Raw genomic sequence first — 23,888 nt, forward strand, 5'->3', positions numbered from 1 at the left:
GCACTCTTGGGAGTTAAACAAAAAGTGAGAAACTAACATTTCTCTACTTTGAAGAATGCCAGCTTGTCATTATTTGTTAATAAAAAGATGCTTTTTAAAAATTTTAAATATTAAAAGTTTTACTAAGAACATAAAATCTAACACAAACCAATAAGAAGTAAAGGAAGCAGGGAAAGAAAGAAGAAAAAGGAACAGAAGAAGCTTCCAATTTCCCTTTCAGCAAATATAAATACATTATAAAGTTACCTTACTCTGAGATTACAAAAACTAACTTGTTTACATTCATTGTTTTTTTAATCATCAGAACCACTAATAAATGCATTCTTTCCTCATTTTGTGCAAAAAAAAAAATCTATAGGGAGTTTCCAGGCAGCCATAAACCTAGATAGTGTATTTTTTTCTCTGATTAGAAAAATTAACTTAGTATCTGCATGTTCCGTCATGTTCAACAATCATTGCTTTATTGTGGAGGAATTGTATCAATTTTCCCCCCATTTCTGAGCATGTAATAATCCCATTCATCATCTACAGAAATAAACTTCCACAATTTTCTTCTAGTTACCTATCCATTAGCCCCAAAAGGAACATTTTAAAATTCAGATATACTTTAATCCAGGTGTGTCCAACCTTGGTGACTTTAAGACTTGTGGACTTCAACTCCCAGAATTCCCCAGCCAGCCATGGGTTTCTGGGAGTTGAAATCCACAGGTCTTGAAGTTGCCAAGGTGGACCACTCCTGCTTTAATCTTGAAAACTTTTGAATTCAGGTAAGTGCCTGTGGTTTTTCTTTTTCTTTTCCCTTTCATTTAAGTGGGGCAGGGAGGCTGGCAAATGTTGAGGAGGGCACTGGTGGGCACACTGTCGCCCACAGACGCCATTTTGAACAATGTAGAGTATTTGTGGTAGTTGAAAATAGGACTGTAAATTGGCAGCTTGGGAGCATGGAATTTGCAGAGCAAGATTCTAAGGCATTTGGGAATATATATGCCTGTAAAGCGCAATCCTTCTCATTAATCTTGATTTCTGTATTTGATTCCTGTAGATATGCCGTCTACTTCCAGCCACAGCTGCCCCACAGCAGAGCCACCCCCCACATATCAACTCAAAGAGGCTCCCGGCTGCAGAGTATACGATCCCTTTGATTTTACCTCTGATGTCATGAATCCTGCTTATGAATGGCTAAGAAACCCTTCCTTAGCCAGAAAACGTACCGGTAAGTTGTGTCAAGAAACCAAGGAAAGAGGAATGATCATGTCTCAGAGCTTCAAGGAATTACGTAGGTTGCACCAAGATGGGAGAAGGGTTAGAACAAGGAAACTGCGGTTTTCAAGATTAGATTTGTACGGATTAGGTGACAAAAGGCAGGATACCAGTAATATTTTTTATTGTTTTGTAGTCTTACTTTGATTGTTAAATTTCAGAATTATAAGCTGCTCAGTTGGTTGAGAGGGGCAGCTGCAGAAATAAAACAAACAAATGAAAGAAAATAGAAAAAAAATCCCTTCACAAGGATTCTGACATGTGATCAAAAAGATTAAAATGGCAGCCTCGATGCTTGATCGTTATGGCCACCATCTTTTTCACTTAAAAAAAATTAAGTAAAATAAAAAGGGACAAAATTAAGCTGCCCAAAGTCGCTTTATCAGTGAGATGGGCGGCATATAAATTTAATGAATAAAAACTTAAAAGAAAAGGGGGGGAAAGATAAAGAAACAAATATGTACAAAGCTTATGTTTACAGACATATCAATACATAAAAGCCATAATTTGCTACAGTCATCTATAGATAATCTAAATTAATTCTGCAGATCAGTGAATAATTTGAGCCAAATGTTTGTCTTTCCAATGCTGAATATTAAATCTTTTGGTGAGAAGTAAAATACAGAAAATCCATTTCCTTTGCCCAGAAATCTCAGAGGGTAAACATAAACTTCAAAAAATTATAAACATCTGAACATATCAAGTCTCAGCGACTACATGTGCTGTATTCACTTCTTTCCCAAATGGAACAATGTGTTTAAATAAAACATTTGATTTCACTGCGTTTCCCACAATGTAAGTTCAGTGAGGTTATTTGTAAAATATTTCTTGCTGGAAAAAAAAATCTAATGTAAAAATATTTTGACACATTTTAAACATGTTTTTTGCTAAAACACACAATAAAAAAGGGCTACATATAGAAAATGCATACATACATACATGCATACATACATTTTAGAAAAAAACCAAAAGGGCATTATCCTAGCGTCCCTGACCTGTGGCTTCCATCTTGACTTTTTGACACAAGCTATGGACATTCTTTCAAATTAGAAGAGAAAAAAAATCTGATTGCCAGTATAATTTTCTGATCTTCTATTTTCTTTCAGGAACATTATTTTTGGGAAGCCCTGAAAAAAAAAGGATTGCTTCTGTAGAATCCTGGACTGTGTTTCTCAATTTTGGCAGCTTGAAGACATATGGATTTCAACTGCCAGAATTGTCCCTCCATGGAATTCTCTCCAGGGGAATTCTGGGAGTTGAAGTCCATACACCTTCAAGTTGCCAAGGTTGACAAACACTGATCTAGAGCAACACAGCCCACTTTGTCTCCAAGCTAGAACAGATGTTAAGCTAGGACTGGTGAGAGTCAGTTCAGTTCCAGTTCAGCTTCAGCCTTGGAATCTTGCTGAGCCACCAGCTAATTCTCAGCCCAGCTTACTCCAGCAAGTTGTAGTGGGAAATACTGAAGGAGGGAATTTAATGAATGCTAGTTTGAGTTCCAGGAAGGAAAGTGAGACATCCCATAAATACAGAGATCCATTTCAGTAGGTTTGTATACCAGGAAGAGTTTTCAGCAGCAGCCCACAGTTTTGTCAGCTGGAGAAAACAACTTCTGCTGACAATTGAATTAGAAAAAATAGCTGGTGAGGCAGTGTCTAACTTTCCTTAGAAAATGCAATGAATAAAGATAAGATGAAGGCATTGGTCATGGTCTACCTACCTTCACAGGTTAAGTCCGTTGAGTCTCAATTGCCAAGAGGAATCAGATGAAAAGCTATTGGGACCAAGACATCTGCCTTATGTCTTTTATATGGAAATGTCATGCATCAAACAGATTGCTTGCCATAAGTGCACATGTGCTGTACCCAAAACTCTGGTCCTTCAGGTTGGATGTGGTAGTGGTGCTGTAACATGTGAAAGCACTTCCAAGTACTAATCAGAAATTTATCTTCAACACAGATATTGACTTGGTGACAAAAGACAGAGAGACCTATTTCAAGTAGCCTTTAAAACTGTTTTTCCCCCTTGCTAATGTCACTCTTTTATGTCTAGGTGGTGTAAATGTCATTTCAATGCTGGGAAGTATCCTGGGCTCATTTCCATTGGGCCTGCGATTGACCAAGCTAGAGTCAATATTGTGGAAGAGATATAACATCAATCTCTCTAGGCTCTGCTTGGAGCAAGGTTACAAGGACAGCATTCACTTCCTACAAGGGTTACCTGGGATCATCCTCAAATTCCAGCAAAATAGGCCTCTCCGATGCCTTGTACAGCTGGATCCAGGTGAGTCTCTCTATATTTAGCTGGGACCTTTGACCTTTTTATTCAAGGCTTTTATGTCTCATTTGAGATTGGTATTCCCATCTCAAATAAGATCCTGGTTAGATGTTCAGATAACATTCCAATTAGGTGTTGAAGTCACTTTAAATGATTTGATCCCAGTAGGTTCAAGTCATTTTAATTGCTTTCAATTAGCCTTTGCCAATCTGTCCCCTTCCAGATTTGTGGGACAAACTCCCCAATTTTAGGTAGTGGTGTTTGTTTTGTTTGTTTTGTTTTGTTTTGTTTTGCCTTTATTTGTATGCTGCCCTTTTCCCTGGGGGGACTCAGGGCGGCTCACAGTTGAAAAGAGGGAGGGAGAGAAGACAAACAATAGACAATACAGCATGTTAAAAAGAAAACACAACAATTGTACAATTCGAGAGGGGCTACAATCTTAACCCCAGGCCAGCCGGGACAGCCAGATCTTTAAAGCAGCGCGGAAGGACTGGAGGGTGGTGAGGGTCCAAATCTCCACGGGGAGTTCGTTCCAAAGGGACGGAGCAGCCACCGAGAAGGCTCTCCTCCGGGTAGTTGCCAGTTTGCACTGGCTAGAAGATGGGATTCAGAGGAGGCCTAATCGATGCGATCGAATCGGTCTAGTGGAGGTAATTGGCAGTAGGCGGTCTCTCAAGTGTTCCACTTCATGGCAAAGGCACCGCCATAGCAAAGAAAGGAACACGGCCTTTCTTTGTAATAAACCTCTGGTCACAGGATATGATGTAAATAGTCTTAGGCTGGGGAACTCCTGACAGTTCTTCATTAAATGGATGAATCATCTAACCAGATCTAGTGAAGCAGGAAAACAGGATTCCTACTATGGAGCCTTTGAATATCTAATTATTTTCTCTCTTGCCTCTTTTGTAGCTGGTGGCAGAGCTTTGTACTGATTATCTTGCCATAGCATCCAGAAAGAAACTCTGGCATTACAAGATCCCGGAAAATGTTCATCATAAAAAGTGGAAACAGAATTGCACTCAGATTTCAGATTTAATCTCAAGGTGAAGGTGATTTAATCTCAAGGTGAAGTTACTCCTGAAAATGGAATCCAGCCCATAGAGGGCACAATATCCCTATTTTTCTAAGGCCTTTATAAAAAAATGCATGTTAACCTAACACTCTGATACTTGGTGTTAATAGCTAATGAGATTGTATTAAAAGGAGCTTCGGAAATTAGTTCCTCAGACCGGAGCAGGCTAAATGTCTATTTGATTAGAATGAGGCATAGGAGATATCATGAATTATTCAAACATGTATAATATTAGCATTTCTTTTGTGCTGCTTAAGAAGGGACACCTGGCATGTGGTTCACCTACAGGGTTCTTAGAAAAGTAGTAAAAATTATATTTTCTTCTGCGTTACATGGCGTCCTTTTTCATGATTTATGTGCGTTGGTAAACAATCAATCAATGGATATGTGCAGGTGAGATGGGGTGACTGGTGGTGCCAAGGACAATCTCCATAAGCATATTGATGTCTCCAGCTTTAAAACCTATGGAAAGCAAAGCATTTACATTCATTGCAGCTTTTCTTCCAGGGACCAATAGAAGGCAAATTAGAATATGAGAGATTGCCCAGTGATCTTCAGGAGATGGCCAAGTGGTCTAATTTCCATTCCATTCTAGGCTGCTAAAATGAAAGTGTGTGTGTGTGTGTGTGTGTGTTTGTGTGTGTGTGTGTGTAAAACACTACAAGCATAATTCTTGTATTCAAAATAACTCCTGACCTGAGCATCCACACAGAGCCTATTCCTTCATCCAAAAGATGATTGATTCTACCTGTTTAAAATATGTGTATAAGATACAGGCAGTTAGATAAATATATTCTCTATAATTTTGCACTTGGCAGACAGGGTTTATGCAAAAAGAAAAGTAGCTTGAACTTTGGGGCCTGTGTTGCAGAAATATCAACAAGAAAAGGGCCTCTTCGTTGGACTTTCTCTGCAAGGATTACAGACTCTTGAGATGGGTCTTAGTAAGCAAAATCTATTTCCTAAAATTGCTATGTGATACAATCACATTTTCTCTTTCTTTGCACTCAGAATCTCTATTGCATATTTTCCAGTTATTTTAAAACACTAGTCAATCAGGAACACTGGAGATTTCTGAACAGAATGTAAAATATCATAGGTTTATATGAACTTCCAATTTAATTACCTAGTTCTTTTTCTCTCACATTCTCTTTTTAGCTGGATTCAAATATGTATGAATTCATTTTCCATCTTCATTGAATCAATGAACAAAATAGCAAAGAAAGTTTTATTGATCCATAAAGAAAAGCATCAAAAATATAACTAAGACAAACATTTCATTAGGGCCAGTCAAATGTTGCAAAACGATGAACATACATTTGAATTCAAGTCTTCCATTGTTGTGCAAAGCAGGGATGAGGTTAAAAACAAATTGAATCTTGTTATCACTAAATTTATAATTCAACTCAGGATTATAGAGAGTCCCTTAAGAACAACCAAGCAACAACTCTTTGCTCAGGGCAAAAATCCAACATTAAAACATCCCTGACAAGCGGTTGTCAAGATTCTCCTTGAATATGGGTTCATTGTTGTATCTCACTTCCTGTTAGGGTGTTTTCCTGGCAATTAAATTGGAATTTGCCTTCTTGTAACTGAAGGCTATCAGTTACACATCCCACACTTTGAAGAGGCAGAGAACAGATTGTGAGCTTCTTCAGACATTATCACATTCCTCCTCAGTCACAACCATCTCTTCTCTAAGCTAAATGTATTCAGGTATCTCAGTCTGATGCTTCCCAGAGCTATCTCTGTAGTTATCCTATTGTTTTTCCTTAGCATTTTTTTGCTAGAATTTAAGAGCTAACATCAATCGAGGTTTTGAAATGGAAGGTCATGTCATTCCCATAAAACATTGGGTTGTGGTACAATTAAGTTTCCCCTGCAAACACATCAAGAGAAGATGGGAAATTATGATATTATGGAATTCATTTATCTGAGATGCTCAAGGATTGGATTTGGGAGCGGGGCCAAAGAGTTTCAGAGAACCTATAAGATTTGCTCCAGGGGGATCCGCAAGGTATGGTCAAAGAGTCAAGATGGTGGACTCAAAGATGTAATCAAAGCTCTGCTCATGTTGTGTTGTGGCTGCCATCTTGACTTTGTTGACCATACTCTGGGAACACTCCTTCTTTGCTCCCAGTATTTACTCTACAACAGGGGTGTCAAACTCGCGTTGTCATGTAATCACATGACGTATCACGACTCCACCCCCCCTTCGCTAAACCGGAGATGGGTGTGGCAGCGTGTGACAAATCTGGCTCGTGAGCTGCGAGTTTGACACCCATGCTCTATAATGTAGTGTTCATTGATGGACTTTAAAGTGGATTGCAAGAGGACTAGATAGTCTTTCTCTTCCATCTTCCATGAAATATGTATGGAAGATATGTTTTTCTTCTATTTACTGGCTTCCCAGAATCACTGTTTTTTTCTCTTTTTTCTCCATTTGTTTCCAGAGATTTATAAACACTCACTCCAACACCTCTCTTCTCTGAATGCATCCTCTCAGAAACTAGTGAAGTTTAATATACTGACTCTGGTCCCTTTAAAATCTCATTCTACTTTCTGTCTGCCTTCAGTTCAGTCTCATAGGGGAAGGGAGTCTAAAATACAATCTAAGATAGATAGAGCAACTTCCTTCTTTTAATTCCAAACCCAGGAATGCATAGGCAACTTCCATTTTTATCAACATGTACCAGGGGAAAGGTGGACAGTCACTTAATATTGATTCTGGGTGTTTCAGTAGCTTCACCCCAAAATGGTTGAACAGCTTGTGATAATGCTTCTGAGATGCATGCTGGTTTCTAATTCATCCCACCCCATTAAAAAATTGTTCAGCTTGCTTGATTGGATACACAAACATTTGTCACTGTATAAACAGGAAGCAAGTTCAGGGCCTAATTTTGCAATGGTACCATGGGAAAGGTCATTAGATTAAAAAAAAGAAGTCTATAGCAGAACGTGTGAGGAGTTCCAGCCTGTAATCAGCTTTCATTCTTCCTTGCAGTGAAGTAATCATTTCTGTCTCTAATGCTTCCAGCTGCATCTGGGTTAACCTCAGAGCTCTCTTCCCCACCCCCACCCCCTTGACTCAGAACTTCAAAGTTAGTTCAAAACCGTGGCTGATGCCCATACTGGGGCCTTGGCAGATGTCCCCAAGTCCTGGGTAGACCTATATTGGGAGGCTTATGGTAGAGTTGTCCTTGTAGTCTTCCTAGGGGTACGTAACTAGGGGATGGAATCATGCGTCCATGGGCCATGTAAAAAGGCATTTTTGGTTCTTCTGGGATGTGGCCAGATCCTCGATGTTTCATCAATTCCTTTGCTGGTGTAGCTTGATAGCCCCATTTCTGTGAAAAAGCGGAAAACAACATAATCAAGTTTGAAACCAACGATTGAGTGTATATCTATAGCAGTGTTTCTTAAACGTGGCAATTTTAAGATGTGTGGACTACAACTCCCAGAATTTCCCAGCCATGGGAATTCTGGGAATTGAAGTCTACAGATCTTAAAGTTGCCAAGGCTGAAGAATAGTAGTCCATAGCAGTGGTGAAATTCAAATTTTGTAGTACCGGTTCTTTGGGCATGGTTTGGTGGGCGTTGCAGGGAAGGATACTGCAAAATCCCCAATCCCTCCCCACTCTGGGGCCAGCCAGAGGTGGCATTTGCTGGTTCTTCGAACTACTCAAAATTTCCCCTATCGGTTCTCCAGAACCTGTCAGAACCTGCTGAATTTCACCCTTGGTCCATAGGCTTCTCTTTGGGGTTTCATAACACACTATTGTATGGTTGCCTAAATTGTGCTAAAGTGACGTGCAGGTAATCCTCAACATATGTGCACACTTGGGACCAGAATTTCGGTTTCTAAGGAAAGTGGTTGTTAAATGAGTTGCACCTGATTTTATGACCTTTTTTGCAAATGGTTGTTAAGTGCATCACTGCAGTAGTTAAGCGAATCATGTGGTTGTTAAATGAATCCGGATTCCCACATTGACTTTGCTTGTCAGAAGCCAACTAGGAAAGTTCCAAATAGTGACCATGTGGCCCTAGGATGTGGCAATTGTCTTAAATACATGCTAGTTGCCAAGTGTCCAAATTTTGAGTATATGATCATGCGGATGCAGCAATGGTCATAAGTGCGAGGACCAGTTGTAAGTCACTTTTTTCAGTGTCACAATCACTAAATGAATGGTTGTAAGTCCAGGATTATCTGTGGGTGCCTGGGTCTGCTTAGCACACTAACATTAAACAAATATGAACCAAACATTCAAATTCTCATATTGTCAGAAGACTGACCAATCAAAAATAGCATGGATGCTTCAGTGTTTTCTCCCTATTACCAATAAAAACATAATGATCAATTCTTCGATTCTAATGGTTATCTATTCATTATTCTAATAGATTATCAATAATAGATTTGTTATTCTAATAAATTCTCAGCAGCTAGCTGACTACAGCTCCTACAAAGCATTGTCATCAAACGTTGCTAATAGCTGAGAGGACAGCATCTGAACATATGCAAAAACTTAGCAACTTGCTTTTACAGATCTGGTGGGGTTACAGATCAGCTTTGAGGGAACAGAGATCTTCACTCCTTACTGCTGTGTTGTGGCACGAAGGGATAAAAAAACACCTGTTGAATACTGCCTACCACAGAACCTTGAAAATACAGGGAGAAGTGGCAACCCTAGGTTTTGTCATACTCTGGTTTTCCTGGTTCATTCTGGGTGTAGTCTTGATCAATATTGACCAAAGGTGCCATGCTCTCTATATATTGGTTGAAGGTGGTGGCTGGAGAAAGGAAATATTATTCATATATCCTTTTTTTCTGTAGGCACTTTTTAGAATTGCGCCCTCAGAGCAGTTGCTGGAACAATTAGGGCACCCTAATTAACAAAGACACTCAGTTGTGGAGTTTGAATACCAATATTGGGCTCTTTGTGGTAGTTACTAAAGCAAAGTTCTTCAACTTCAGCAACTTTAAGAGGGGTGGACTTCAACTCTCAGAATCCCCCAGCTAGCCATGCCATCTTGTTGCAAGATAATACATGAGCCCAGCTAGGGTTCTATATAAAGGACATACCAGACAATATCCCGACAACCTTGGGCCTCCTTCTAATATGTGGACTTCAATTCCCAGAATTCTTTTTGCGGCCATGATGGCTGAGGAATTATGGGAAATGAAATCTCCATTTCTGGAGGGTCTAGGTAGGACAACTCGCTACAGCCAACTCACCACGGCCATCTCGCCACACTCTTCACCGTGGCCAACCTGCCACGACCATCTTACCATAGCCAACTTGCCCTGGATAGTTCGATGCGAAATAATGTGGTAAATGTTATCTGTCAATTTTTCTTTGACATTCTTTCCATTTTTTTTCAATGGAAATAATGTCAAAGAAACAGTGGGGGATAATATTTATTGCGTTGAGTTATCCCATGTGGCATTGTCCCACAGTGAGTTGTTCCACGTCAAGAGGGCTGTGGTGAGATGGCTGTGGCAAATCACCATGGCAAGTTGTTCCATTCCAATTTCTGCATTGTGTCTAGCTTAAGAAAAGCTTGTGCATAATAAAGCAACTCTGTTTTCTATGTGTAACATTCCCCAAGCCTGCCCATGCAGTAATTGTTCTGCCCTTCAAATAATGACAAAAGAAGATAATGTTAGTAATGACCTATAGAACTGAAGTGTAGAGTGGGCTAACCTTTATTATTAACACAACTTTATTATACATTGGCTAGCTGTTCAAGGCAATGTTTGTCATCCCTGCGGTATTACAGTTTGGCTAGAAGCTGGAAAAGGTATTTCTCTGATTTTGTCTCCCCAGGCATCCTAGATCAGAGCATTTCAAACTTTTTCAATCTGTAAAACCTGTTAAAAATTTCCCAAAACTCCAATCAAGGCAAAGATCTAGTGATCCAAAATTATCTCTCCTCTCGTCCTCTTCCCTTTTAGAATACAGTTCAAAAACCAAAAACTGTTCATTGTTTGAGAAATACCACTCTATAGAAGGATAATATTCAGTTACTACAACGTAATATTGTATGAAGGTATAGGATTTTGAATATGTGAACATGATCCATTGATACTAAATATTTATCCTCATCTGAGCCCTGTGCTTACAGGAAAGATGCCAAATTCTGCGCTTCTAAAATCAGAATACCTACCGGTAATCGTTTGCCAGTTTTAAATAATTAACAGCTTGATTAGGCAGTAGGAACGTAAGTGGGGAAGGGGAGGTAGTTTTTAGGGGTGGTCTAGCTGCTTGAAAATTTCTCAGGTTGGCCTGGTTCACAAAACATACGAGGCTAAAATGTGTTTGACTCAGGTACTGTCCAGGCCTGTCAAACCGGTGGCCCGCAGGCTGAATCCCTCACACGCAGGTCAGGCCCAGCTCCACAAAGGGAAAAAAAACATTGTGATATGCCATGATACGTCACGTGACATGATCAAGTGGTCTACACCCAGCCAGTTCATTAAAAGATGGTTAAGGAGATCATGGCTTAGCATATGATGCAAACATAGCCACTGAGAAATCAATATCTCAGTTGCTTTCTTTCTGTGTGTTTTAAGGTAACAATAAAATTTAAAATTCACCAATCATATCTGATACCTTTAATTCATGTAATTAAAATGGGGAAATATGGTCCTAATATGTGTGGAGGTTTTGGGAGGGATGTGGGGAGTGATAATTTGGTTTTCACAATAATCAAAACTCCTGACAACACAACATCCCCAAATTTGGTTTTTGCAGCAGCTGGAATGCCTCAAGAAGCACCAAATGTTGGTGCGACCACAGATGGACTTTACAAGCTTTTTCTTCTATACACATCCATAATTCATGGGAAAGCAAAACCAGAAAACATAATTACTGCTCTTTTCAGGGTCTTCCATTTGACCTTCTGAACAAACCAGGATTAGGCAGTACTGAAATTATTGGTTCCTATGGAAACCTAAATTACAAGAGATATTTGGATTCCTGGGGAGTTGAGAGTTTAAGCTGCGAAGGAGAGGGGAATAAGCGGAAAATCAAATGTGCTTTATGGAAGGAAGAGTGGGGGAAGGAGGCATAAACCATATTTTTCTCTAGAAACTGATTCATGCATCATTTTATGAACAACATGATAATGACACAGCAATCACATTTGCCACGTAACTTGAAGAACGTGGATCTGTGTCACCTCTCCCACCAGAATAACAGAATTGGAAGGGACCTTCCTTGGAGTCCCTATACTACTCTGGACAAATGGCTATCCAATCTCTTTTAAAAACCTCCAGTGATGGAGCATCCACAACATCTGGAGGCAGGCTATTCCACTGGTTAATTGTTCTCACTGACAGGAAATTTCTCCTTAGTCCTAGATTGCTTCTCTCCTTGATTAATTTCCATCCATTGCTTCTTGACGTGCCCTCAGGTGCTTTGGAGAATAGGTTGACACCTGGCCCCACCCTCTTCTTAGGCATTGGAAGACTGCTATCATGTCATCTCTAGTCCTTTTCACTCGACTAGACATACCCAATTCCTGCAACCCTTTTTTCATATGTTTTAGCCTCCAGGCCCCAAAATATCTGTGTTGCTCTTACTCTGCACTCTCTTTCCAGAGTCCAAATATCTTTTTTATAATGTGGTGACCAAAACTGGATGCAGTATTCCAAATGTGGTCTTTCTAAGACTTTATAAAAGCTTTATACTTCACGTGATCTTCATTATATCCCTCTATTAATGCAACCTAGGATTCTATTCTAGGATTGCAACCCAGGATTGATCAAAACATTCCCATTATTTGCCTCCCTCCCTTTTCACCAGATTGGCTTGTGAACAGAAAGGTAAGACAGTGGATATATTCACTTATCTAATATACGGTTATTCATCATAATTCAGCATGTACATAACATGCTAATGCCACGATTTCCAGTTTGCAATGGATAAGTGTATGGAATGGTAGCTTGATAGCTTGGAAGCTCCCCCTGAGTGGTAGAAGTATAGCCAGCAGGGGTTCAATCCCATTTCTTTCCACTTTTTCAGAGTGCAAAGTGCCACCCGCTTCTCTCTTTATTCTTTCCCTCTTGGGTGAAATCAGGGTGAACCATTTATGTTGTCATTGTTTTTGAATCGGCATAAGTGAAAATAATGACATCTCTTCCAACTGCTTTACTGAAGATTGCAAAGAGGAAATGGGGCCAGGGGACAATTTGGTTTAATTACTCAAAGGTCCCAAAGTCCAGTGTCCATGATCTGGACGATCATGGTTGTCTCAAAGGTGCTTTTTGAAAAGCAACTAGAGGTTTTTTTTTGGTTTTTTTCTTGAAAATATTTCACTTCTCATCCAAAAAGCTTCCACAATTCTCACTCAGAACTGAAGAAGATACTTGGGTGAGAAGAACCCCCCAAAAGTTCGGTTGTCTTTTGAAAAGCACCTTTAGGGAGCAGCATGGTAACTAAACTAAATTGTCCCCTGACCCCATTTCCACTTCGCAAACCTTGCTAAAGCAGTTGGAAGACAAGTTGTCATCTTTTTTCACTTCTGCCAATTCAAAAACAATGACAGCATAAATGGCTCACCCTGATTTCACCCAAGAGGGAAAGAATAAAAAGAGAAGCGGGTGGCACTTTGCACTCTGAAAAGGTGGAAAGAAATGGGATTGTACTCATTTCACTCCTGCTGCCTTCACATATACTACTTAGGGGGAGCTGCCAAGCTGTCAAACCACCATTCCTTTACATAACACGTAGCCTAAGTGTGATGCTACCCAAGTTTCTGGCTTGGAACAACCACTGAACCGACTACAGTTTACAATAATACAATAGCAGAGTTGGAAGGGACCTTGGAGGTCTTCTAGTCCAACCCCCTGCCTAGGCAGGAAACCCTATACTGTTTCAGACAAATGGCTATCCAACATCTTCTTAAAGACTTCCAGTGTTGGGGCATTCACAACTTCTGAAGGCAAGTTGTTCCACTGATTAATTGTTCTGTCAGGAAATTTCTCCTCAGTTCTAAGTTGCTTCTCTCCTTGATTAGTTTCCACCCATTGCTTCTTGTTCTACTCTCACGTGCCTTGGAAAATAGTTTGACTCCTTTTTCTTTGTGGCAACCCCAGAGATATTGGAACACTGCTATCATGTCTCCCCTAGTCCTTCTTTCTATTAAATTAGACATAGTTCCTGCAACTGTTCTTCATGTGTTTTAGTCTCCAGTCCCCTAGTCATCTTTGTTGCTCTTCTCTGGACTCTTTCTAGAGTCCCCACATCTTTTCTACATTGTGGTGACCAAAACTGAATGCGGTATTCCAAGTGTGGCCTTACCAAGGCATTATAAAGTGGTATTAACACTTCATGTGATCTTGTTTCTATCCCTCTGTTTATGCAGCCTAGAACTGTGTTGGCTTTTTTGGCAGCTGCTGCACACTGCTGGCTCATATTTAAATGGTTGTCCAGTAGGACTCCAAGATCCCTTTCACAATTGTTACTGTTGAGCAAGGTACTACCTATACACTACCTGTGCATTTCGTTTTTGTTGCCTAAATGTAGAAGCTTACTCTTTTCACCATTAAATTTCATTTTATTAGATAGTGCCCAATGTTCAAGTTTGTCAAGATCCTTCTGTATCTTTAGCCTATCTTCTGGAGTGTTGGCTATTCCTGCCAGCTTGGTGTCATCTGCAAATTTGATGAGTTCCCCATTTATTCCCTCATCCAAATCATTGATGAAGATGTTGAAATGTACTGGGCCCAAAACAGAACCTTGGGGTACTCCACTGCATACGCCCCTCCATGAAGATGCAGTTCCATTGAGGACTACACGTTGAGTGCAGTTAGTCAGCCAATTACAAATCCATCTGGTGGTGATGCTGTCTAACCCACATTCTTCTATCTAGTAGTAGGTTATAGTCTACCTTATCAAATGCCTTACTGAAGTCCAAGTAAACTATATCGATGGCATTCCTCTGGTCCACTAATTTTGTCACATTATCAAAGAATGCAATAAGATTAGTCTGGCATGATCTGTTTTTAACAAACCCATGTTGGCTTTTGGCTATTACTTTATTTGCTTCTAGGTGTTCGCTAATTCGTTGCTTGATTATCTTTTCCAGAATCTTTCCTGGTATTGAGGTCAGGCTGATAGGTCTGTAGTTTCCTGGATCTGTTTTTTTTCCCTTTTTTGAAGATGGGAACCACATCAGCTCTTTTCCAGTTCTCTGGTAGTTCCCTGGTGTTCTGAAATATATAGTTCAGTGGTTCTGAGATCTTGTCTGCCAGTTCTTTCAGCCTGGAGTGTAATCCATTTGGTCCTGGTGATTTGAACTCATCTAGGGTAGACAGGTACTCACTTACCATTTTCTTCCCTGTTTCAACTTGTGTTCCTAATCTGATTTTTATGGTGCTTGTGGTTTAAACCAATGTTAATCAAATTTGGCAATTTTAAGACCTGTGGACTTCAGTTTCCAGAATTGAGGTACACATGTCTTCATTGTCAAGTCTGAGAAATACCGGTTTAAGCTGAGTACAGCAATATTTGGCAACCGTGGCAACTGTAAGATGGGTGGACTTCAATTCCCAGAATTATAGGAGTTGAAGTCCACCCATCTTAAAGTTGCTAAGGTTGAGAGACATACAAGCTTGGTGAACAGAGGACATAGGGTTGAATGCAGTTTCCTCATTGCAGGCTAGAGTATTTAGTAAACATATTTGCCACTCCTTTCTGAACTTTCTCGTGGAAATGCAAGAATAGCTTAATTTTATTTATTGAGAATGTTTCTCAGTCATTGCCTTGCCCAGGAATCCCATTTTTGGAAGATGTGTTTCTGCAGAACAAGCAACTATTCCAAAGCTCTTGTCACAGACCTGTTTTGGGCAAAGATCAAGGCCTTAGTCAAATTGCCTACCATAGTGTTTCTATAACCGTGGCAACTTTAAGATGTGTGGACTTCAACTCCCAGAATTCCCCAGCCAGCCATGCTGGGTTGACAGAGAGCACAGAGTTGAATGCAATTGCCTCATTGCAGGCTAGAGTGTTTGGTGAACATATTTGTAGCCTTAGGATGAAATAATTGGTACTACTTACTTTAGCTTCCTCAGCGGCGTCTATACCGTTTCGTCCCCAGCCTGTTGTGCTGGAACCAGACAGTTGGCTTAAACGGCTGAGGTCCCATAAGGACTTACTAGGGCGGGCCCCGGTTGTCTTGGCAGCAGAGATTCGGTTTCGTTGGACGTTCCTGTAGATATCGCTAAGAGCACTGGGCCCATCAGGAAATCCCTGTTGACCCCCTCCAGAATGGTCCACACCCCGCCATGCTGCAAGTCGATTTCGGAGAGATGCTTTGGGAGGAGAGGCAGCAGGCAACATGGGATCTTCAGCGGTAGCCGGTGAAGCTAACACAAGTTCCCACTCACCTGCTCGGCTTTTGGCCACAGGCTGGGGGGCCACCGAGCGTCGCTCTGCAATTCGGTGGGATAGCTGCACCCCATCCAACACACTGACATACGGAGCCACATCTGGCTCGTTGGTGCTAGGTAGTGGTGCCACAGAAGCAAGCGGGAGATGAGGGGGCATCTCCAGGGCTGGCAGGGGGCAGGAAGCCGCATACAAAGTACGAAATTCCTGGTCAAAGGCTTCAGTCACTTCTCCCGTAAGGCGAGTGACCAGGTGGCGGTTCAAGCGAGCATCAGTCCAGGTGAAGCTGTTGGGGAAAAAAAGATAATTTTGACTATATGCATCCTAGTGACTTCAGTTTCTGAACTTTCTTGTGGAAATAAAAGAATAGCTTAATTTTATTTGCCATGAATGGTTCTCAATCATTGCCCAGGAAGGCCATTTTTGGAAGATATGTTTGTGCAGGATGGTCAAAAAAGTCAAGATGGCAGCCATGAAGATGCAATCAAAGTCCTGCCTTCTCTTTATCTGTGAGCCACACAAAAATGGGAAGAACTTTGACTGAAGCCTTTTTGTTCACCTCTGTACAGATAGTCCTTGACTCATAGCCATTTGTTTAGTGACTGTTTGAAGTTAAAATAACACTGAAATAAATGACTTATGACCAATCCTTGCACTTGCAGCCCTAGTTTCTCAAGTTGGAAAGGAGATTGGGACGGGGCAAGAATTGTACTCTCAGACTTGCAAGATTTATCCTTGCAGGATAAGCCAGATAGAAATCACAACCAGATGAGCGGATTCTACTTTATTGCAAAACTGTATTAACACAATTTTGTAAGTTTTAAAATACAATTCTTCCTCTGTCTGGGGGAGGGGTGGGGTTGAGAACCCTCTGTTATAGGACAGGCAGACATGACAGGAGATAGACAGTTCCTCACCTCAGTTTTAAAATTGAAAGTAAATTCTTATGAATTTACTCAGCCCTTTGAAATGAAAGACTCTATAGGGGATAATTAGCACCTTAGATTGCACTCACTGGTAATCAGTACAGCTCACATAACAGAGGTATAACGGACTTATGAGTAACAAAACACTTACTCATAACTGCCGAGATTGCTGTATTTTAGTCCGGCTTAGCTTCCAAGAAATCTTCAAATGTAACCACAATTATGCAGTAGTCTACGTGTCAAAGGGCCAAAGCATGAAAGACTGTGAGAGGAGATTTCCAAACCAGGAAGGAGCACAGTTAGTGAACCAGATGAATTTTTCCAAAGGTTGTCTTTACTACAGGTGCTAGGTGTTCATGGAGCAGGGACTGTGAGTTCAGAAGGACCACAACACCATCTCCGAAAGGATAGAAATCACGGCACAAGAAGAACCAAGTACCCACAGCCACATGGCCGAGTCAGGGTTGAGTTTGGGCTCTTACATGTGCTTGGTTGGCTTTGCTCTTTGTCTTTCTCCAACAGCATTTCTTCTGCTGTTTTATCATCTAAAATTCTTCAGAAAAAGAGTAATGTAATCCAAGGCCCTTGTCCACAGTCCACATCTTAGTCAAATTGCCTACCATAGGTTTCTCAACCTTGGCTGCTTTAAGATGTGTGGACTTCAATCCAGCATGGCTGGCTGGGGAATTCTGGGAGTTGAAGTCCACACATCTTAAAGGGGCTAAGGTTGAGAAACAGTGGCCTACCATATCCAGAAGAAACATCCCCAAATTCTCTCTGAAGCCCAATCGAAGTCATTAGTTACTTAGGATGGACCGTCTCAATAGGGCCTCCCTCCCTAAGACTTGCCTCTTTAACCAGTGCACAGGTAGTCCTTGACTTACTGCCATGAAACCTGAATTTCCATGGCTAAGCAAGATGGTTGTTAAGTGAGTCAGGTCCAATTTTATGATCTTTTTTTGCCACGGTTAAGTGATTCACTGCAGTTGTTAAGTGAATAATGCAGTCATTAAGTGAATCCGGCTTCCCCTGCTAACTTGGCTTGTTGGAAGCTGGCTGGGAAGGGATTGCAAATGGCAGTCACATGACTCTGAGATACTGCAATTGTCTTAAATATATGTCGGTGAACAAGTGTTCAGATTTTGTACATATGACTGTGGTGGGTGTAACTGCGAGGACCATATTTTTAGTGCCATTGTATCTCCAAACAACTGCTAAACAAATGGTTGTAAGTTGAGGACTGCCTGCATCTAGATTGGTTTTGCCCTATCAAAATCACTGCTGTCCAAAGAGATAATAGATAAATATAGAGATGGAAAAGGCATGCATGAAAAAAAATATGATTAAGAGGGCATGACAGAAAATTTATCAAATTATGCATGGTACCTCATAAGCCGATTCTTTTTCTCTAGTCACATCAGAACACTCAGTGGAATGACTAAGCAGTAGATTCAAGACTAGACAAAGAAATTTCGTGTATGCAAGACTTAATTCATTTGTAGGATGTATGCCATCATTTGTGGTAATGCTGCACTATTTTCGATTAAGATCTATGGGGTTTTGTCTTATGCTCACCTCAGTTTTAAAATTGAAAGTAAATTTCTATGAATTTACTCAGCTCTTTTTCATCTGGCTCTGGTCAACCATTCATTGAATTCCAGTAATATAGAACAAAGATCCGACAGATTGAAGTTAGCGCATTCCTACTCTAGATGGCTTTTAAATATAATCTTACAAATTCAGCACAATTAAATGAAGTCACTATGGTCTCTGTCAGTATACCTATACTTTGGCATGTCCTTCCCTCCGCAATACATCTAACCTAACACGAATGTGCTTTAGGCATCTTTTAAACACTTGTTTTTTAAAGTTGGCATCTTCTGTCCATTAGCAATTTTTGATCGAATGCCTTTAATTTTGATTTTTAAATCAAAATTAGATCATTTTAGATCATTTTTAGATTTGACAGACTTATAAACCACTTCAAGATTCTTTGCAATAAGCAAGAGTATAAAAATACTTCTAATAAATAAACTATAAATAAATAAACCTTTCAACCCCAGTTGCTTGGAGACAACAATCTGAAAGGGTTATTCATGCTGGGAAATGTTCACAAAGCATCAGATTTGCCACTGTGGGAAACAGGATCTGGCAAAGTTCATCTTGCATTCACTGAGAGGGATAGGTCAAGCAAACATACTGATATAGACCTATCATTTTACTGTTAATCTGTTTACAATCAAGGTTCTCTACTTAAGCTTAACGGTATCGTGTGAATACATCTATTAAGTTATATAGAAAAAGGATGCATTCATCCATTTCTTGGTTTGCCCTGTCCAGTAACCACAAACTGAATTAGAAACGAGCCAGACCATCTGGCTTTATCTGCAAACTAAAGGATTTTAAAAAAAATTTTAACCCACGATAACAACAATGCAAATGCAACTCAAAATCTTTAACTGGTCTAGTTAATTAAGTTTGGTATATAACATTTACTGATGCCCATCCCAATCGGGATCTTCTGTTTGAAATATTAGTAGAAAGCAGTTGGGTCTGGTGAATTGTAGGGCGGATTAAGTCATATTCAATTCGTAGAATCGGATGAGTTTTAGACTTAGAGATAAGCTTGTCCCACCTTGCACAAGACAAAATCCATAAGACAAGATGTTTCTGTAGTCATATTATTAAGCCACATGTGGCCAAACCATAACAGCTACTCCACCAGAGAAGCATTTACTACCTCATAAAGGAGGCAGTATCATTGTCAACCATTTTTTACCATTAAAACAATTTTTCCCAATGTTGACTTCTATTTATTGCTTATAAGTAATAGCCTTAATCATCGAGGATCAATGGAGATGAGCCTTGAAAGCCATCTGCTGAGAGGCTAGTGGGCTTCTTTGTGCCATTGATAGGCCGCTGTGAGAACTGGACTGCATGGCAAAGAGTCTGATCCAGTGAGGCACTCCTTGTATTCTTACACTCTTAATCCTGATCTCCACAATTACAAAAAATGCGCTGTGGCTTTACTCGGTGCACTTTGGCATTTTGACCCAGTGTTCCGAGGTGGTATTCAGCAGGTTCTGACCAGTTCTGGAGAACCGGTAGTGGAAATTTTGAGTAGTTCGGAAAACCAGTAAATACCACCTCTGACTGGCCCCGTCCCCATCTATTCTCTGCCTCCTAAGTGCCAACTGGTTGGGGTGGGAATGGAAATTTTACAGCACCCTTCCCCTGCCACGCCCACTAAGCCACGCCCACAGAACCAGTAGTAATTTTTTTTGAATCCCACCACTGTTAGTGATGTAGTGTCAGATGAACCAATCACCAAGTCAGTGGTGGGTTGCTCTTACCATCGCTACCAGTATACTGATTGTGGTCTGTCCGTGTATGCGCCTGATGTGCGCTTGTGCACGCATGTGCAACCCACCGACCCTGCGACATCCAGCTGCTTATTGGGGCACGCACAGGCTCCACATGCTGTGTGCGCAGTGTGCCTTTTGGCATAAACACTGCTATAGAGAGTGGATGGGCAGGTGGGCCAAATGAGCCACTGTACCGGTACACTCTCAGCTGCTCCAGGCCACTACCAGTATGGCCGTACCAGTCAGGACCCACCAGTCCGTGAATGGCAGCAACCCCCCACTGCACCAAGTGTGGATCTGGTGAGATCAGGAGCGGCCATCTTGGCCAATATCACAATGACGTTTTCAGCTGATTGCACTTTCCCCTCAAACATTTTAGGAAAAGAGAGGAAACAAGGACAAAATTCACACAGATATATTATACTGGCCAAACAGAAAGAGAGTCAATAGGGATAAAAGAGCGGAGAGTCTGTTTTACCCTAAAAAAACAAAAAAAAACCTGAGCTGCCAAAACTGGAAAGTCTTCATTTTCTGGGGTCACTTTAGCCGCCTGTCTCTGCCAGAGGCTCAAAGACAGGGCTAATTTCTTGAGATTACAAAGGGAAAAAAAAAGAGATGAGTCACTCAGCAACTAATCTTGCATATTTTAGAGGGGGTTGTTCTCAGTCTTAACTCAGAAACAAACAGGCTACTATTTTTGGATGAAATTCAAGGGTATCTGCAGAAAAGATGTTTTTTTTTTTAAATAATGACAAGCAAAACCCCATCCTATACAAGCAAAGCACCACCTTGACTTCTGTTGACCCTCTCTGCAGACACCCCTGTTGACATCTTAGGTTTTTGACTTGATAAGTGCGATGTGAACGTGGCTACTTGTTTCATTTTCTGGGGTAGTCCTTCTGATACTTGAAAACAGTCGACGTGGCCCCTGCTGTTGTTTAATCTTCAGCTCTCCAGGCTAAACATAACCTATTCTGAGTATTTCGTTTCTGTTCTGTTGAGCATTTCTCTTGACACAGATACATTTAGTTAGAGGAAGTGTTTTTTTTAAGGAAATTTCTCAAGATGTAATAGGCAGATAGCAATCCCGTTTTGCCAGTTTTCGTACAGATTTCCCATGTCTAAGCCCTATTGCCATAACGTTCCCTCTTTAACCAAGTTGTAAGAAGAAGCAAAAAAAGAAAAGAAAAGAAAAGAAGCCTTTGGCATCTCTTGCTTGCAGTTTAAAAACCACCATAATATTTTATTCACATTGTGAAAGTCTAAATCATAGGCAGGAAAGAACTTTAACACTACAAAGGCCTACATTTACAGAGCAAAGGTTTAGTGAGAAATTCCTATTTCAGCAATAACGGGAAATAATGAGCTGAATGTGCAGCTATAAAATAAGGTTTATTTCTGAGGAAGCAACAATCGTATTTGGAGACTTCCAAGTGAAGGCACATTCACTACCCAAGCTTTGTATTTCAGAACCAAATTTCTTCCAGAAAGAGAATGGTTTTGACTTCCTGATTAGATCTTGTTGGAGAACATTGATATTGCCAAAGTTATAACATATCATTTTAAAGTGTTTTGGCTCCCCACAAAGATTCTTACTGATGTTGTTTCAACCATATTATATAATGTTTTTCTGTAGGGCTGTGTTAAAAAAATCTGGATTGCCAGAATTTTAGAGGAGCGAGAGACATTGTAAATAGTTGTGTGGAGAAAGAGGGTGAAGACAGATTCTCCCTAATAGTTTCCGGACTGTTTTATTTATATTCCTTTATTATTGTCATAAATAACTCAAGGTGGTGAATATATCTAATATGCCTTCCTCCTATTTTCCTCACAACAATAACCTTTTGAGGTAAGTTGGGCTGAGATAGAATAACTAGCCTAAATTCATCCAGCCAGTTTTCATGCCTAAAGCAGAACTCGAACTCATGGTCTCCTGGTTTCTAGCCTGAAGGCTTAACCACTAAACCAGTGAGGGCTAACCTTTTTGTTGTCATATGCCAAAAATGCATGTGTGCAACAGGGCATATGTTCATTCATACCCATAATACAATGTGCACGCAACAACCCTGTGTGTCCTGCCCCCTATGAATGCATGGGTGACATCCCACAGTCCCCCTGCCCCCACGGATCCATGCATAACCCCCCTGCATCGCACTTTGGGCTTAGTGGGCTTCCCTACAGCCTCCTGGGAGCAAAAACGGGCCATGGAGGGGCTGCCCGTGCATGTGCCCCCCACCCCCACGCATGCATGTGCATCTCCCACATGCACCCCCACACACACATGCTGAAAATCAGCTGGCCGGCAGGAGGCACGCCAGCATTAACGCTGGAGCTGAGCTGGGCCGGCAGCTCATGTGCCCTCAAGAGAGGGCTCTGCGTGCCACCTGTGGCACTAGATCAAACTAGTTCTATGTTTTATGGTGCAAGTAGCCTGCACTTTCGGTCTTTAGGTGAGGAACAAAAAAGGAAAGGGCTTACAAAATAGCAACAAGCCTTTCCCCCTTTCCTCACCCTTCTTCTCAATTTTGCTATGTTCATCAGCATCGAAAAAAAGAAATCAAAATGCCAATGAATGGAGTATGTGGCAGAGCCACTGACTCTTCTCTTTAGAAGAACAGGAGAGGGAGTACAGCAGCAGGGCTCCAGGAGAAGGGATGAAGGGCATTTCGCCAGCAGTGAGAACTGACCTCTCTGTAGCTCCAGAGGAAACACCGTGACATTTTGCAAACATATCTTCTGGGGCAAGACCCAGCGCTGAAAATTAATTGACTGAGCTTCAGGAGTGTTTACAGATCAGAAGGTGATTCATGGCTTTCCAGACCAGTCTAACGTGGCTGATTTGCGCAGTCAAGGAGATTGGGTGAAGTAATCATGGGAGAGCTTGTTGAAGACTATGTTCAACTCTGTGAAACCCCCTATAGAACTATGTCTCTGATATTGTACAGGTCTATATATGGATAAATTCCATTTGCCTCCCATCCATAAGGAAGCTGAAATGGTGACATCTATCTCCCTTTCTGTGGGTAATCCTAATAAAAATAAAATGCCCCTTTAATGGGCTGTCATCATGATTAAATAATTTTAGTCTTTAAAAAAATAAAATAAAAACCCTTCCCTGGTAAATCACATAGAACCACATTCTGAATTGAGGAAGTAGGAGATCACTCTTCTACATCCTCATGTAGGGTTGGACTACTAGAAGACCTTCAAGATCCCTTTCGACCCTATGATTCTATGGTCCATATTCAGTTGTTGGTGCATCCAGATGAAAAGATCCAGGAAACTGTGATGAAAAGACAGGAAGTCATTGCCACTGAGAATAATTGGAAGACTATGTGGAGAATAAATAATTTAAGACAAGTTTCCTATATTCTGCAGCTGCCTATTATTTATATCTAAAGCAATTTAAATTATGCACAATTCCCACTCCAAATTCCTAACCTGATGTTTCCAAGATGGACCGTTTTCTTTTTATCAAAAGGCAAACAACCCGAACCTCAGAGTCCATATGATGAAGTTCAAACCTTTAATCTGAATCTGAGAGAGGAGTAAATGCACAAACTGATTGACCACGGGAGAAATTCATGGCCCAAATTTG

At 40.8% G+C, this 23,888-nt stretch overlaps 2 protein-coding genes across 2 annotated transcripts in view; one reads left to right on the forward strand and one right to left on the reverse strand.

The window, feature by feature from the left end:
- Positions 1–1,042: 1,042 nt before the first annotated feature.
- LOC148046319 (uncharacterized) lies at positions 1,043–4,940 on the forward strand. Its single transcript, XM_087711980.1, has 3 exons — positions 1,043–1,213; positions 3,313–3,543; positions 4,447–4,940. The coding sequence occupies exons 1-3, from the start codon at positions 1,045–1,047 to the stop codon at positions 4,467–4,469; spliced, it is 423 nt and encodes a 140-aa protein (XP_087568106.1). The 5' UTR covers positions 1,043–1,044; the 3' UTR covers positions 4,470–4,940.
- A 2,369-nt stretch (positions 4,941–7,309) lies between these two features.
- The window catches only part of SACK1E (scaffolding CK1 anchoring protein E), a 28,435-nt gene continuing 11,856 nt past the window's right edge, over positions 7,310–23,888 (reverse strand). The window contains exons 4-5 of the mRNA XM_087713911.1: positions 15,670–16,285; positions 7,310–7,956 (exon numbers count right to left, since the gene is read on the reverse strand). Coding sequence (XP_087570037.1) covers positions 7,717–7,956; positions 15,670–16,285 — 856 coding nt within the window. The 3' untranslated portion in view covers positions 7,310–7,716. The remainder of the gene's footprint in view (positions 7,957–15,669; positions 16,286–23,888) is intronic.

Source organism: Thamnophis sirtalis, unplaced genomic scaffold, assembly GCF_051295495.1.
Source record: "Thamnophis sirtalis isolate CommonGarterSnake01/CBP01778 unplaced genomic scaffold, rThaSir2_p1.2 scaffold_4, whole genome shotgun sequence".
Classification (NCBI taxonomy): domain Eukaryota; kingdom Metazoa; phylum Chordata; class Lepidosauria; order Squamata; family Natricidae; genus Thamnophis; species Thamnophis sirtalis.

Excerpts from the sequence above, each read along its gene's own strand:
- LOC148046319 (XM_087711980.1), top strand. The coding sequence starts at position 1,045 with ATGCCGTCTACTTCCAGCCACAGCTGCCCCACAGCAGAGCCACCCCCC. Across the intron at positions 1,214-3,312 it reads CTTAGCCAGAAAACGTACCG|GTGGTGTAAATGTCATTTCA; the intron begins GTAAGTTGTGTC and ends TTTTATGTCTAG. Across the intron at positions 3,544-4,446 it reads CCTTGTACAGCTGGATCCAG|CTGGTGGCAGAGCTTTGTAC; the intron begins GTGAGTCTCTCT and ends CCTCTTTTGTAG.